Below are 12,639 nucleotides of genomic sequence, written 5' to 3'. Positions count from 1 at the left end.
GTCACAAGTGTTATTTCCCCTTATTTTCAAAGTTTACAAAAAAAGTGGAGAGAGAGACTTTTGTACACAGTGATGAGGCTCAAGAGATACCAATAAAGCACTTGAGAGACAAATAAAAGTATTTGTACGTCACCAGAATAACAAAATGTCACACAATGCATGGGCATCAGTGATGACTGTAAGGTGTGTTGTAAACATACACAGAGATTTGAAAATATAGTGTCTCAGACATGAATTCTGTAATCTGTATCTTTAATTTTTTACAACTTTACTGGCTGTAAAATTTAAGGGTCAGTAATACTGAAGATTCTTCTGTACTAAAGACTACAGCATGTAAGAGACAGGTAGAGAAGGTAGGCAGCTAAGGTAGGCCACTTCAGACGTATCAAGAGTGAGTAATTATATTGAGAAGTAGCTATAGTAGACAATACAGCACATTTTCTGATGTACACAGATAATTTTTAATGCTTATAGAAAATGATCGTATATTAACCAGATAACAGAGCTACATACCACTGCCCCACATTCAGGAGAAGATGGCCCACAAACATCAGCCTTACTTCACCAAATGTGAGCACACACATAAATAAGTATAGTCCATGTGTTTATTATTATGACTGTTATATCAAGTGCTCAAAAATGATGATGTTGAGCATTGATACAAACAACAAATAGGTTTCAGACAGACACAAGAGTCATTGTCATTTTGTTGTAGACCTCTTGTTCCAATTTTCCACACAGACAAAAATGCAGAGGTGTTGAGTCTAGTGACCATGCAGGCCATTTTGTGTATCCTGACCTACTGATCCAATGATCTCCTAATGTTCTTGTTAAGAAGGTCTACAATTATCTGTGTGAGATGGGCAAGATGTCCAACATACTGATACCAAATCGATTGCCTTATATCCAGTGAGATGTCTTCCAATAACTGTTGCAGCATATCTATCAGAAGCTGTAGACACATTTTGCAATTTAGAATCCCTTCAGTAAAACATGGACCAGTGGTGCAATTCTTGAAAAGCCCGCACCACATATTAATGGACCAAAGTCATTGTTTATCTTATCTTAGCCAGCATGGATTTTCAGATTACCATTAGCATGTATTGCGAAATAGATTTGCCCATGGTTTGTAAAAGATATTTCATCTGCGAATGCACTCATTCATAAAAATGCTACATCTCTTTTCAGTTTTTGTAGGTGCCATTCAAAGAACAGTAATTGATTTTGAACATCACTGCTGTGCAGCTGTATGATGGAGTTAGATGTAGAAAGGATGAATTGCAATGGAATCTAGTATTTGCAAAACACTCCTTTGGCTGGTCACATTTTCACATTATAGATGCCTCATTGTGACATGTGTATTGTGTATTACAGCTACTAAAATGTTAGTTGTGTTACCACTGCTAAAATGTTACGTCCATTTCTCTGATCAGTTGCTGTTCTCTTTGGTTGGTATATTTTATTCTTCACATTTACAGTTTCCTATTGAATGAGGAAAATGTATGAGAGAAGTATGAGGATGGAGGTATAAATGAAGGAATGACCCAAAGTATAAGTAGGAAGAAGTCGAACACGAGATGAAGAAAATGAAAAATGGGAAGGCCATAGTGGCAGACCAAATCCCAATAAAAGCATGGAAAAGTACGTGAGAACAGGGAACTGATATTTTCTGGGATCTAATGCAGAAGATCTGGAAAGGAGAAAGATTGCTACATGTGGAGAGAACCAGTATACTGTTTCCAATATATAAGGGAATAGGGGATATCCAAAACTGGCAATTATAGAGGGATAAAACTGATGTCTCACACAATGAAGATCTAGGAAAGGATAATTGAGAAGAGGTTGCATCTAGAAACTGAAGTATGTGAAGAACAGTTTGGATTTAAGCCGGGAAGAGGAACAACCGATGCAATATTTGCACTAAGGCAACTGATGGAAAGACACAGAGAAGTACAAGCCAAATTGCATATGGCTTTTATTGATCTTGAGAAGGCATATGACAGAGTGCCATGGCAAGAGATATGGAGATGTCTAAGAAGTAAATGCCTGCCAGAAAAATATATCAGGGTGGTAGAAGACATGTATGAAGGTGCGATGATACAAGTCAGGAGCAGTGTAGATGGACCAAAGGCATTTCCAGTGAGAGTAGCACTACATCAGGGATCTGCTCTCAGTCCATATCTCTTTGACCTTGTCATGGATGTACTAGTCAAAGATGTGAAAAAAAAAGAGGCACCTTGGAGCATGATGTTTGCCGATGATGTTGTAATCTGTGAATCCACCCAGGAGGCACTTCAAGGCAAGCTTGAACAGTGTAGAGAAGCTCTAGAGGAAAGGGGAATGAGAATTAGCAGGGTGAAAACAGAATATATGTGTACAAAGGATGCCAAAGATCTATATATTAACCTGCAAGGAGAACAACTGACACTGATCAAGAAATTTAAATACCTAGGCTCTTACATGCAAAGTGATGGAGGACTGCAGGCTGAAATACAGCACAGGATAAATAGTGGATGAATGAACTGGAGGAAACTGACTGGAGAAATGTGTGAAAAGATAGCTGGCTGCAGAATGAAAGGAAAGCTTTACATGTCTGTGCTGAGGCATGCGATGCTGTATAGTGCAGAAATTTGGCCAATTACATAAGCCCAAGAGAAAAAGATGGCAGAAATGAGAATGTTAAGGATGTTAAGGTGGATGAGTGGGGTGACATGAAAGGGTAGACTAAGGAATGAGTACATCAGGGGAATAGTGAAACTGGGGCCCATAGGGAAGAAGATCCAAGAAAGTAGTCTAAGATGGTATGGACCTGTGCAGAGAAGATGGGAGTACTACATGCGGAGAAGAGTTGAAGATGTAGAAATCAAAGGATGAAGGAGAAGACGAGTACCAAAACTGAGATGGAAAGCCAAGGTAGCAGGGAACCTATGGGAGAAAGGATGGCTCAGAGAAGAAGCACTGGATAGGCATTTATGGAAGAGAAGGATCCAGCAAAGCAACGCTGATGTGGGAAAAGGGTGAGATGATGATGATGATGATGATGATGATGATGATGATGATGATTTACAGTTTTATGAATTTCTTTTTGTAAATTTAGCAAAAATGTATTTTGAGGGCTTGACACAGTGAGAAAATTTTTCAGCATACACCCAGACCAGTGCTCTAACAGTATGGTAACATTTGCCACAAATGGAAACAATAGCCAGTTTCCTGACTGTCATACAAATTATGATTGTCTGAATAGCTCACATGCAAGTTGTCAGATTACTGCAACAGCGGAGCTCAGTCTGATGGACTTCAAGTACACGGGTAAACACATTAAGGTTGTTTTTAACACAAAAAGGGAAGCACAATGCTGCAACTAAAATCTTTGACCACTTACTCAGTGATATAAACTGTCTGACAGATATAAAAGTAAAAACTGAAAACAAACTGAAAAAGTTTCTCCTTAACAACTCCTCCGGTTTTACAGAAGAAATTCTGTTATTGTAACGTGTAAATGGTGGTGGAAAGGAATTACTAACTCACATCTGTATATTAAAAAAAACAGTACTTATAGATTTCAGGATGTTACTGTATTTACAAATTAATTTTCAATGTGAATGTAAAATGGCTCATTCCACATCATTACAATTTATTGTGCAATATGATCCATGGAAAATGAAACTAATTAATTGTACTTGAGTTATGTGTTTGCTTACATTTGTCACTGTTGGGCAGGCACTCATGGGACTTTGTAAAGGGACATCCTCTCTAGCATTACTTTTCCTCAACAGAAGTAGTCGATACCAGAAATATTTTCAACTTTTAGACAGGTCAGTATTATCTCAGCTGATTTTCTAAAAAATTTCGTATGGTTTTGTACACAATGTTTTATATTTAAAGTTAAAATCTGTAAAAAGAAATTACGTTACTTTCCTTTTCACAATCAATTTGTACTAGCTCTGAATGTACAGTTGAAATTATCTTTTTTTTAGAAACATTTGAAATTATGAAATATTTGGCACACTTAAAATTTCTGTTATTAAGTACTCAATCTGATACTGTTTATTATGTTTATTTCTGGATTCACTTATAAATTAATATAAATTCATTTGTCAAGCAAATTTGTAAATCCGTTGGATTATTGTTATTGCTGCAGAGTGAGGAAGTAGTAGTGGGCATGCCTCTGATGTGATCAGATGTATTTTGGAAAAACAATGTTATTTTGGCTTTGTTAATGTGAAAATTCAAAAGACAGAGTGATATAGTAAAATATGAGAGAATAAATTATCATAAAAACAAAAAAAAAAAAAAAAAAAAAATGCACAGGCATTCTTCAAAGTCAAATATGTCAACTGGAGACATGGGAACCTCCAATGTCAAAAACTTCAGCTTCAAGAATAAGCCCCTAGACATACAGAACTGAAGACAACTGTGAGAAAAAAAGATAAGTAAAAAGTTTATTGTAAATCTTACTCCTCTAGTATTTTTTTAAAAAGACTTTACCATCAGCAATATTAGTGATGGCAACCTCTTATACTGATGGCAGGACTTTTTATCTTGTTACAATATGACCAAGTTTCACAAGTGTTAGGTCATCCAAGTCTTCTTTGAATATCCTTTCAAATACCATTGAAAAAGTACATAGTTCCATATAAACCACAAAAAGTATACCTCATTATAGTCACTCATTCTTGATATATTTGGGATGGGCGTTCTTGGGAATTGCATATAGAGGGGACAAGTAGCCACATTTTAACTTCAGGCATTGACATGTTTAAAATATTGTCTGTAAAATTTCATGGGAGTCACTTTGCAGAGCAGAGAAACGTCAGTAGAAAAAATATGCATGAAATATGAATCATCAAAGCATTTTTCTTAAATTAGTAAATCTGCTATTTAGTTTTACATCATGTAAATCATATTCAGGGTGAATATTGTGATGGGAACTTACCAACTGAACTAAAATTGCATAGACTGTATGTTTTTAACTAACTGCTTATTTATGTTGGAGTTAAATTTTGAAATATTTGAGAAAAAAAGACATATCTAGATGGAAGTCTGTAATTATTAGAAGGATCACAAAATGTATACTTATGAGCAGAAAGACATGGGTTGTGATGCTACATTGAAACAATGTTAGGTCTATCAAACGTAGAAGACGATAAAATTTCAAGGAGGCAGAATGGCTGACCAGTACTTCAGTAGGTGATAGTCTAAGCACTGCACACAGGCACATATAAACATGCAAAAATGTAATCTAGCTTTCAACAATGTTAGTACCTTTCTCAGGGAGTAGAAAGAGATAGATTGGGGAAGTTTATACAGGAGGGACAGGTGACTCAGGTTCCAAATTCAGATGGCCCCACCTTTTGTAAGGGCAAGGGAAGACAAAGATGGAGATTTCAGAGAGCTCATTAAAAGGAAATATTATATTTTGCATGAAATTCTATTCTCAGACTTACCATGTCAGGGTCATTCCAGTGGCCTGGTCCAGCATGATGTGCAATTCTGTCTTGATTTGAAGAAAAATAGCTCATTATGCTTGTAACACTGTTCCATGAGTCATCAATATCACCATAATTGCGCCACAGATTACAATATTGTTTTAAGAGCTCGAAATTAACCTGAAATAAAAAGTGCAGTTTTGAACTGAATGATCACTAAATACATAGGAAAATATAAAATAATTTTTTTTCTGTCTGTTTAGCTGCTTTTACTATCCTTTCACCTCAAAGGCTATTGTTTGGTTTCGTTTGTAGTTTATTTGATTGACTAAATTATCTAACTGCTTATGCAAATAATTTGTTTTAATCATCCAAAATATCAACTCAATTGAAGAAAACAGGTGTTAACATTAAAAACATAGCTTACCGGAAGGCCATCTTGCTCTTGATATACAGGCCAACTGCAAGAATACACCATAGGTCGACCAGTTGCATTCAAGTACATGCCAAATTCTGGATACCCTGTTTGAGATGTTAAAATTCTATTAGCTTGCAATGAACAAAAATGATACAATAAAACTGCAGACTTTGATCATTATTTTGCTATTTATTAAATACAGTTTCTTTGTCTTCAGTTTGTTTTTCTTTTCTTGTGCAGCCTTCTACTTCTGCTTATCATATACCAAATTCTCCATCTTATCGAAACAAAAGCTATCAATAATTCTTGCAATTATTTCTGTCTTCATTTTTCCATACAATTTTATTTTCACAGCTCACTTCATAATTACATTTACTAAGCTTGGATGTTTTAAGAAAAAGTTTCTTGGAAACCTTCTGACACATTAAAACTGTATGTTGAACCAGTACCTAAAGCAAAAACCTTACCTTTGACAGAACTACAACAATGAAGATGGGTGGATAAGTCATGTCTGTATCAATAAGAAAACTGTCTGTGAAAGGCTAGGATCCATATTCATGTCCCCATCAAGCTTAAAGTTTTAATTTCTCAGAAGATCATAGAGCGCTCTCCTCTGTAGAGTGAAATATTAATTATGAAAACAAACCCCAGAATGTGGCTGAGCAACTTCTCTGCTATATACTTTTTTAGAGGGGTGCTGGTCATCAAGATGTGTAGGAGAACTTCTGAAGTGTTCAGAACCTAGGAGAGAGTTACTTCCAGAACTGAAGATGAAAGGGCAGGCTGTGAGTTATGCATGGATAGAAACTCTGTTGGTGAGAGCATTGTCCTTAAAAGGTGTGGGTCTGTATTTGGATTCTGCTCCAGCACTTTAATCTGCCAGAAAGTTTCACAGTAGTGACCACTCCAGTACAGGGTGAAAGACTCATTATGGAACAGTTTGTTTGCTCTGTTCTTCTAAGTAGCAATTTTTTCTGCCATATTTGGATTGTTGACTTAGTTTTTATCATACTTCTGTAATGTAAGGAGTTGCTCTCTCTATTCCAGGTCAACATTTAATGTATTATGATCCCTACTACACCTTCTTCTCTTTTTTCTTTCATTTTCCCAATACAAAATTGCCTATATGTAATTATTTATTAACTTGTAGAACATTGGATGAATGACTGGGTCACATGATAAGTTCTCCATAATGCTAGACTGACCACCATTCTTTAGCTGAAATTTTCACATTAACCTTGAATCTGAATAACAATAATCTTCCTCATGCATAAGTCATCATATTCTGAATTTTTCCTTCAGGTTTATTATTGCTTATTGAGTGTGTAAGTGTGCCACTATCATAGCAGTATTCCATTATTTCTAGTATATTTTTTTTATTTTTCTGGTACTTTATTGTAAGGTATTAATATTTTCAATTGTAACTCTTCTTCTTCTTCTCCATTGTCACCACCACCACCACCACCACCACCATCATCATCTTCTTCTTTTTCTTCCTCTCCTCCTCCTCCTCCTTTCAAGGAGTAAGTGATTCATCTATTTCAGTCACAGAGGAAGTTGTTGGCAACATTTGCTTTATTTTCCCATTAGTCAAACAAACCTGTGATGATTCGTGCTGTCCTCAGTATGTATGTACGATATCCCCTCTTAATCATATCTGGTTATATTTGTCACTCTTGAAAAGGGATGCTCAAGTGTTCAATGAGCAATCTCCTTTGTAGACTGCCTGCACTTTCCCAGTATCCTGCCAATCAACCTATGTCTGCCACCTACTTTCCCTTAGTCTGAGCCTATCTGATCATTCCAGTTAATGCTGGTATTCTTTTTCTTGCATTCTAGTCAGGTGTCAAAGCTACCTGTTTTTATTTTTACTGATTCTATTTTGTATTTTAAAAATATTCAATTCTTTCTGATCATCATCATTTGTAAATCTATCCAGTCTCAGGCAGAATTTTATGAGTCTCAGGAATCTTATTTCTGAGCCTTGTATCTTACCAAGATATTTAGCCTCTTCAGCGGACACTGCCTTGTAGGGGTGCTGCATGTGAGGTCAGAAAGGTTTGCATGTTTGAAACAAGCTGAGTCCTATGCCAGTGGTAGCACAGCTACTAGCAGGGTCTCCCATACTGGACAGACCTCAGTGGATGAACCAGAGGAAAGGTGTCCCAAAATGCCTCATCTTTCTCCTATCCACTTCTATACTCCTTCCTCAATTCGCCAGATACCCAACCCAAGACATGATTCAATCTGTGCCAAGTCATGCATGGCACAATGGAAAATGTGTCATTAATGGAGCCTAAGTGATACCGAACATCCTCCCTGAGTAATTAGCTTCGCACCATGTGGGGTTCTGCAGCGTCAACCCAATGGGCCCTAATTCTTGTGGGATCAAAATGGAGAACATGGAAAATAAAATAGAAACTCAGGGACTTGATGAGACAAGTCCAAGAAGTGGAAACTGTTACTGAGAGGCTGGACCAGGTCAAGATCAAATCCTTGTCTGAGATTCAGAGGATGAAATTCCTCAAAGTACAAAAAAAAAAAAAAAAAAAAGGAAGATAAAGAATGGCTTCCTAAACATAAATGGAGGGAAGTTAGAGGTCTTGAACTGAAGACCTTAGAAAAAGTCTGTTCTAGAGTGAAGGGGGCAACCAGACTACTTCTGACTCTAGGACAGATAACAAGGCAGGAGTCCAGTACACCTTCTCACAATAGAAGGATCCAGAAAAAGTCAAGGCAGGAAACAGGGAAACAGACCTGTGGCGGCAGCACCATCCAACGCACGAAGGGCTGAACTACTGCACTGCCGACACAAGTAAGGGCAGCTGTACCGTTACGCAGAATTTCGGCAACGGTGCATCGCACACCGAACTGCACGGGGACAGAAGCATACGCGCGGTCGTAAATGCAGTCGCCGTCCCACAGTGTGCACCGTACTGTTAAAGTGACTTTCACTCCTTCGCGGACTTTACGGCGCCTCCGGTCGCGCCAGGAGCAGAACATTGAGTGACGCGGCCTTTTGTCTCGCTCGGTCCGTGCGGTCACGCCACGGCTCGTCACTGGAGTGTACACCCTCCGGGATCGGTGATCGAGCCGTGCCGCCAGTGCAACGCACCTGTATAGACGGACATTAGCGAAGAATGTTATTTGTCATTTATTGTAACGGTAGGAAAAATAAATGTGTCCTGTCCCGAAACCGCTTTAGTCGTTTATTGCCACAAAGCCTCTCCCTTGAGCATAGTGCGTGAGAGCGGTGATAAAGCCGGTTCACTGCACATGAGTGACTGTAAGCGGAGATACAACACGTTCCCACTTCAGACCTACAGTGCTGCAGTCTCTGTTTTTGGGATAGCAGCCAACAGGGACATCCATTGCTCAGCATCACCTCCCAGCAGGTGGAACTCATTCAGGTGTCAGGTGGCACTCTTTGCGAAGATTGTGGGGCTGCTGGGGCAGGGGGAGGGTGGGGGGTGGAGGGGACACACACACACACACACACACACACACACACACACACACACACACACACACACACACACACACACACACAAGAGTCTAACATCCAAATTCAGGAGGGTTGATCTGAACAAAGGTGTCCTTATCTTTGTATGTGAGAGGATGGGAGTAGTGGAGTGACTTAAAGAGATGGTGCCCAAGATATCTCCATGGGAGGAGGTGAAGCTGCTCGTCAAAACAGCAACTGAGCTTTTCATAACTCCATAGGTATCAATCTGGTAGATTTACTATATAGAACGTTACATATTTGAACAACATTGTTTATAGTTCTTGTTTCTCATCTTCTAAGTACAAAATTTCATAAATTATAAAATAATAACAATAGTATTGTACACAAAAAATACGAAGCTATTTTTAACAGATTAAAAATGAAGGGAGTGCATAAAGTTCCTTTACCTTCATTCATATCTTTTGTGTCTGCATAACAACCATCTAGTTTCACATAGTCTACTTCCCAGTCAGCAAATGTCTGAGCATCTGTTTCCAGGTGCCCCAGAATACCAGGATATCCAGCACAGGTATTTGTCCCATAGTCTTCATATATTCCAAATTTTAGACCCTTTGAGTGGACCTTTAAAAATACATATGATAGATATTTAATACGCAGTTGGTTGTTTAGTCTTTAAGCAAATTAAAAGGGATATGGAAAACAAAATGGTACAATAATAAACATTCCATAGCAAACAATAAACAAAAGTGGGGAAAGGCTGTAGCCTTAATTAATTCTATGTGTGGCACACAGAAACATGTATTAGGAGAAATGTATTAATAGATTTCAAGCTGTCACTCTTTTTCTACCACCATCATACTCCCATAGACATCCAAATGGGTCTACCCATAGCTGGAACAACACTGATTGGTTATAAATCTGTGCCACTGTGGGAGGATGCATTTGGGTGTCTGTACAGGAGTGTGTAATTTCAGTAGAAAAAGAGTGATAGCTTGAAAGGTATCCCTGTGCTGTTATTTGTTGCTATGAACCATGCATGCATTTTGCTACAGGCAAGTTGTTGCCTTTTGTCATATCCTTTTATAGAGACATAAAATTACTGTATAAGGGAATATGTAACTTGATATCAAGATATTCAACTCACATAATCAGCCAATGCTTTAATACCACTTGGAAAACGATCTGGATCAGGCTGGAGGCGACCATATGCATCTCGTGATGATGCTAGCCAACAGTCATCAATAATGACATACTCATAACCAACATCAGCATATCCTTCAGAAACCATCAGGTCTGCTGTTCTCTTGAACAACTGCTCACTGAAACATGATTTTACCCAGTCTACTTATATCCACATAAAAAGAGCATTACCCTTTCAGCTTATTTGTATATAAGAAAAAACAGATAAATATATAAAATATCAAATCCTTTAATTGCCTTTGAAGATTTCACTCGCAGTGGGTCTTTTTGAATAAATAACTAGGTAAATGGCAATAACTTCAAGAAATTAATACATGATAGATACATCAATGAATTATGGTTATACAATACAGATGGTTGTCTATTCATAGTTGATTAGTATAAAGAATGTAGACTATTTGTCACACAGCTCTGGAATCTTTGAGCAGAGTAAAATCCTTTACTTTTTATCTACTAACACATTTACTTAACAGTTCAACAACAATGCAAATTCCTGGTTGGAACAAAACCTAAAATAAGGAAAAGGCAACCACTCACCTATAGCAGACTGAAGTTTGAAGCATAGAAACACATAACAACAAACAGTTTCAAGCTCTTGCTCTTCTTCTATCAAAAGCCCATCTATTCACAGAAACAACCACACAGACATTCAGATGAACACTCTTGAAGCTGTGGCAGGACTAATTATTAATTACTGATTATTAAAAGCAGTTGCCTGGGATAATGGAGGGGATAGGGAAGGAGGCACGAGGCAAGGAATGAGTAACAAAAGCAGAGTGGGGCAGGTCTTTTGACAGACAACTCAGTGACTGCACAACAAGACAAAAGCAGTTCAGAGGGTAAGGCATATAAGAGATACAGAGAGGGAGAGGGAGGGGGAAGGAGAGGAAGATGGAGAGTGAAAGGGGGGAGAGGGGGGGGGGAGGGAGAGAGAGGGAGGGAGGGAGGGAGAGAGAGAGAGAGAGAGAGAGAGAGAGAGAGAGACTGCCTGCATGGGAGGAGAGGGGAGTGAAGTAGAGGGACAAGCCAGTACACAATCTGGATGGGAAGGAGTGGTGTGGACAGAAGATAAGGGAAAAGGGAAAATGATAGGCGAGGCACTGGAAAACAGGTTAGTGGAAGCTTGGAAGATGGATCAGGGGGATTGGGTTGGGTTGTTTAGGGGAAGAGACCAAACTGCGAGGTTCAGGGGGATTGCTAGAACATGGGATATGCTGGAGAGACAATTTCCATCTGCATAGTTCACACAAAATAATGCTGGAAGGGAGTACCCAAATGGCCCACATAATGAGACAGCTGTTGATGTCATTTGTGTTGTATGCAGCATCTTCAGCAGCTGGATGATCAAGTTTACAGTCTGTCACAGTTTGGTGGTGGCCATTAATGCAAGTAGACAATTGGTTATTTGTCATGCCCACATAGAATGCTGTACAGTAATTGCACCATAGCTGATAAATAACATGGCTGTTTTCACACATGAACCTGCATTTTATTGGGTAGGAAATGTTGTGCCTGAATTGTGGTAGGAGTGGTGGATGGGTGTAAGGGGCAGTCTTGCACCTGGGTTGAGCACATGGAAATTACCTGTGGGGTGCAGAATTGGAATGGGGATGGAAAAGGATATTCTCGAGGGTGGGTGGGTGGGTGGGTGGGTGGAATGCTCCTTTTGGTGTGATGTGGGTAGGGCGTTCCTCATCTCAGAGCGTGACAAGAGATAGTTGAAGCCCTGGTGTAGGATGTGGGTGAGCTTTTCAAGGCCAGGGAGAGACTGGGTGATCAGAGGAGTGCTGGTCAGTTGCTGGTTAATAGGTTTACTGGTGTCAGAGAGGGAGACTGGCACAGAAGATCTGTTTATGGATGAGATGAATAGTAACAGCTTTAGTAAGGTTACTGGTATACCAAGAACCTAACCAGAGCCTTTATTGACAGAGACAGATGCTCTGGGCCTAAGACCTGGATGAGTATTTCCAGCAACAGGGTGTGTGATTGTAATAATCATACTGTAATCTGATGTATGATGATAATGTGTAGTGGCCTATAGACTGTCACACACTTACTTCCTACAGCTACATCCATACTCTGAGAAGCACCATGAAGTGCATGGCAGAGGATACGTTCCATAGTAC

The 12,639-nt window shown here is 38.9% G+C and overlaps 1 protein-coding gene across 4 annotated transcripts in view; it reads right to left on the bottom strand.

Annotated features, from left to right (window-relative positions):
• LOC126199268 (alpha-N-acetylgalactosaminidase-like) overlaps window positions 1-12,639 on the bottom strand; it is a 66,245-nt gene that overhangs the window by 31,101 nt on the left and 22,505 nt on the right. For all 4 annotated transcript variants that reach the window (XM_049936077.1, XM_049936076.1, XM_049936074.1 and 1 more), the window contains exons 3-6: window positions 10,458-10,632; window positions 9,760-9,934; window positions 5,857-5,951; window positions 5,448-5,609 (exon numbers count right to left, since the gene is read on the bottom strand). In XM_049936077.1, the coding sequence (XP_049792034.1) occupies window positions 5,448-5,609; window positions 5,857-5,951; window positions 9,760-9,934; window positions 10,458-10,632 (607 nt within the window). The remainder of the gene's footprint in view (window positions 1-5,447; window positions 5,610-5,856; window positions 5,952-9,759; window positions 9,935-10,457; window positions 10,633-12,639) is intronic.

Source organism: Schistocerca nitens, chromosome 8 (genome assembly GCF_023898315.1).
Source record: "Schistocerca nitens isolate TAMUIC-IGC-003100 chromosome 8, iqSchNite1.1, whole genome shotgun sequence".
Taxonomy (NCBI): domain Eukaryota; kingdom Metazoa; phylum Arthropoda; class Insecta; order Orthoptera; family Acrididae; genus Schistocerca; species Schistocerca nitens.
Note: the sequence above shows the minus strand (reverse complement) of the source record. Positions and strands in the feature narration are given on the sequence as shown.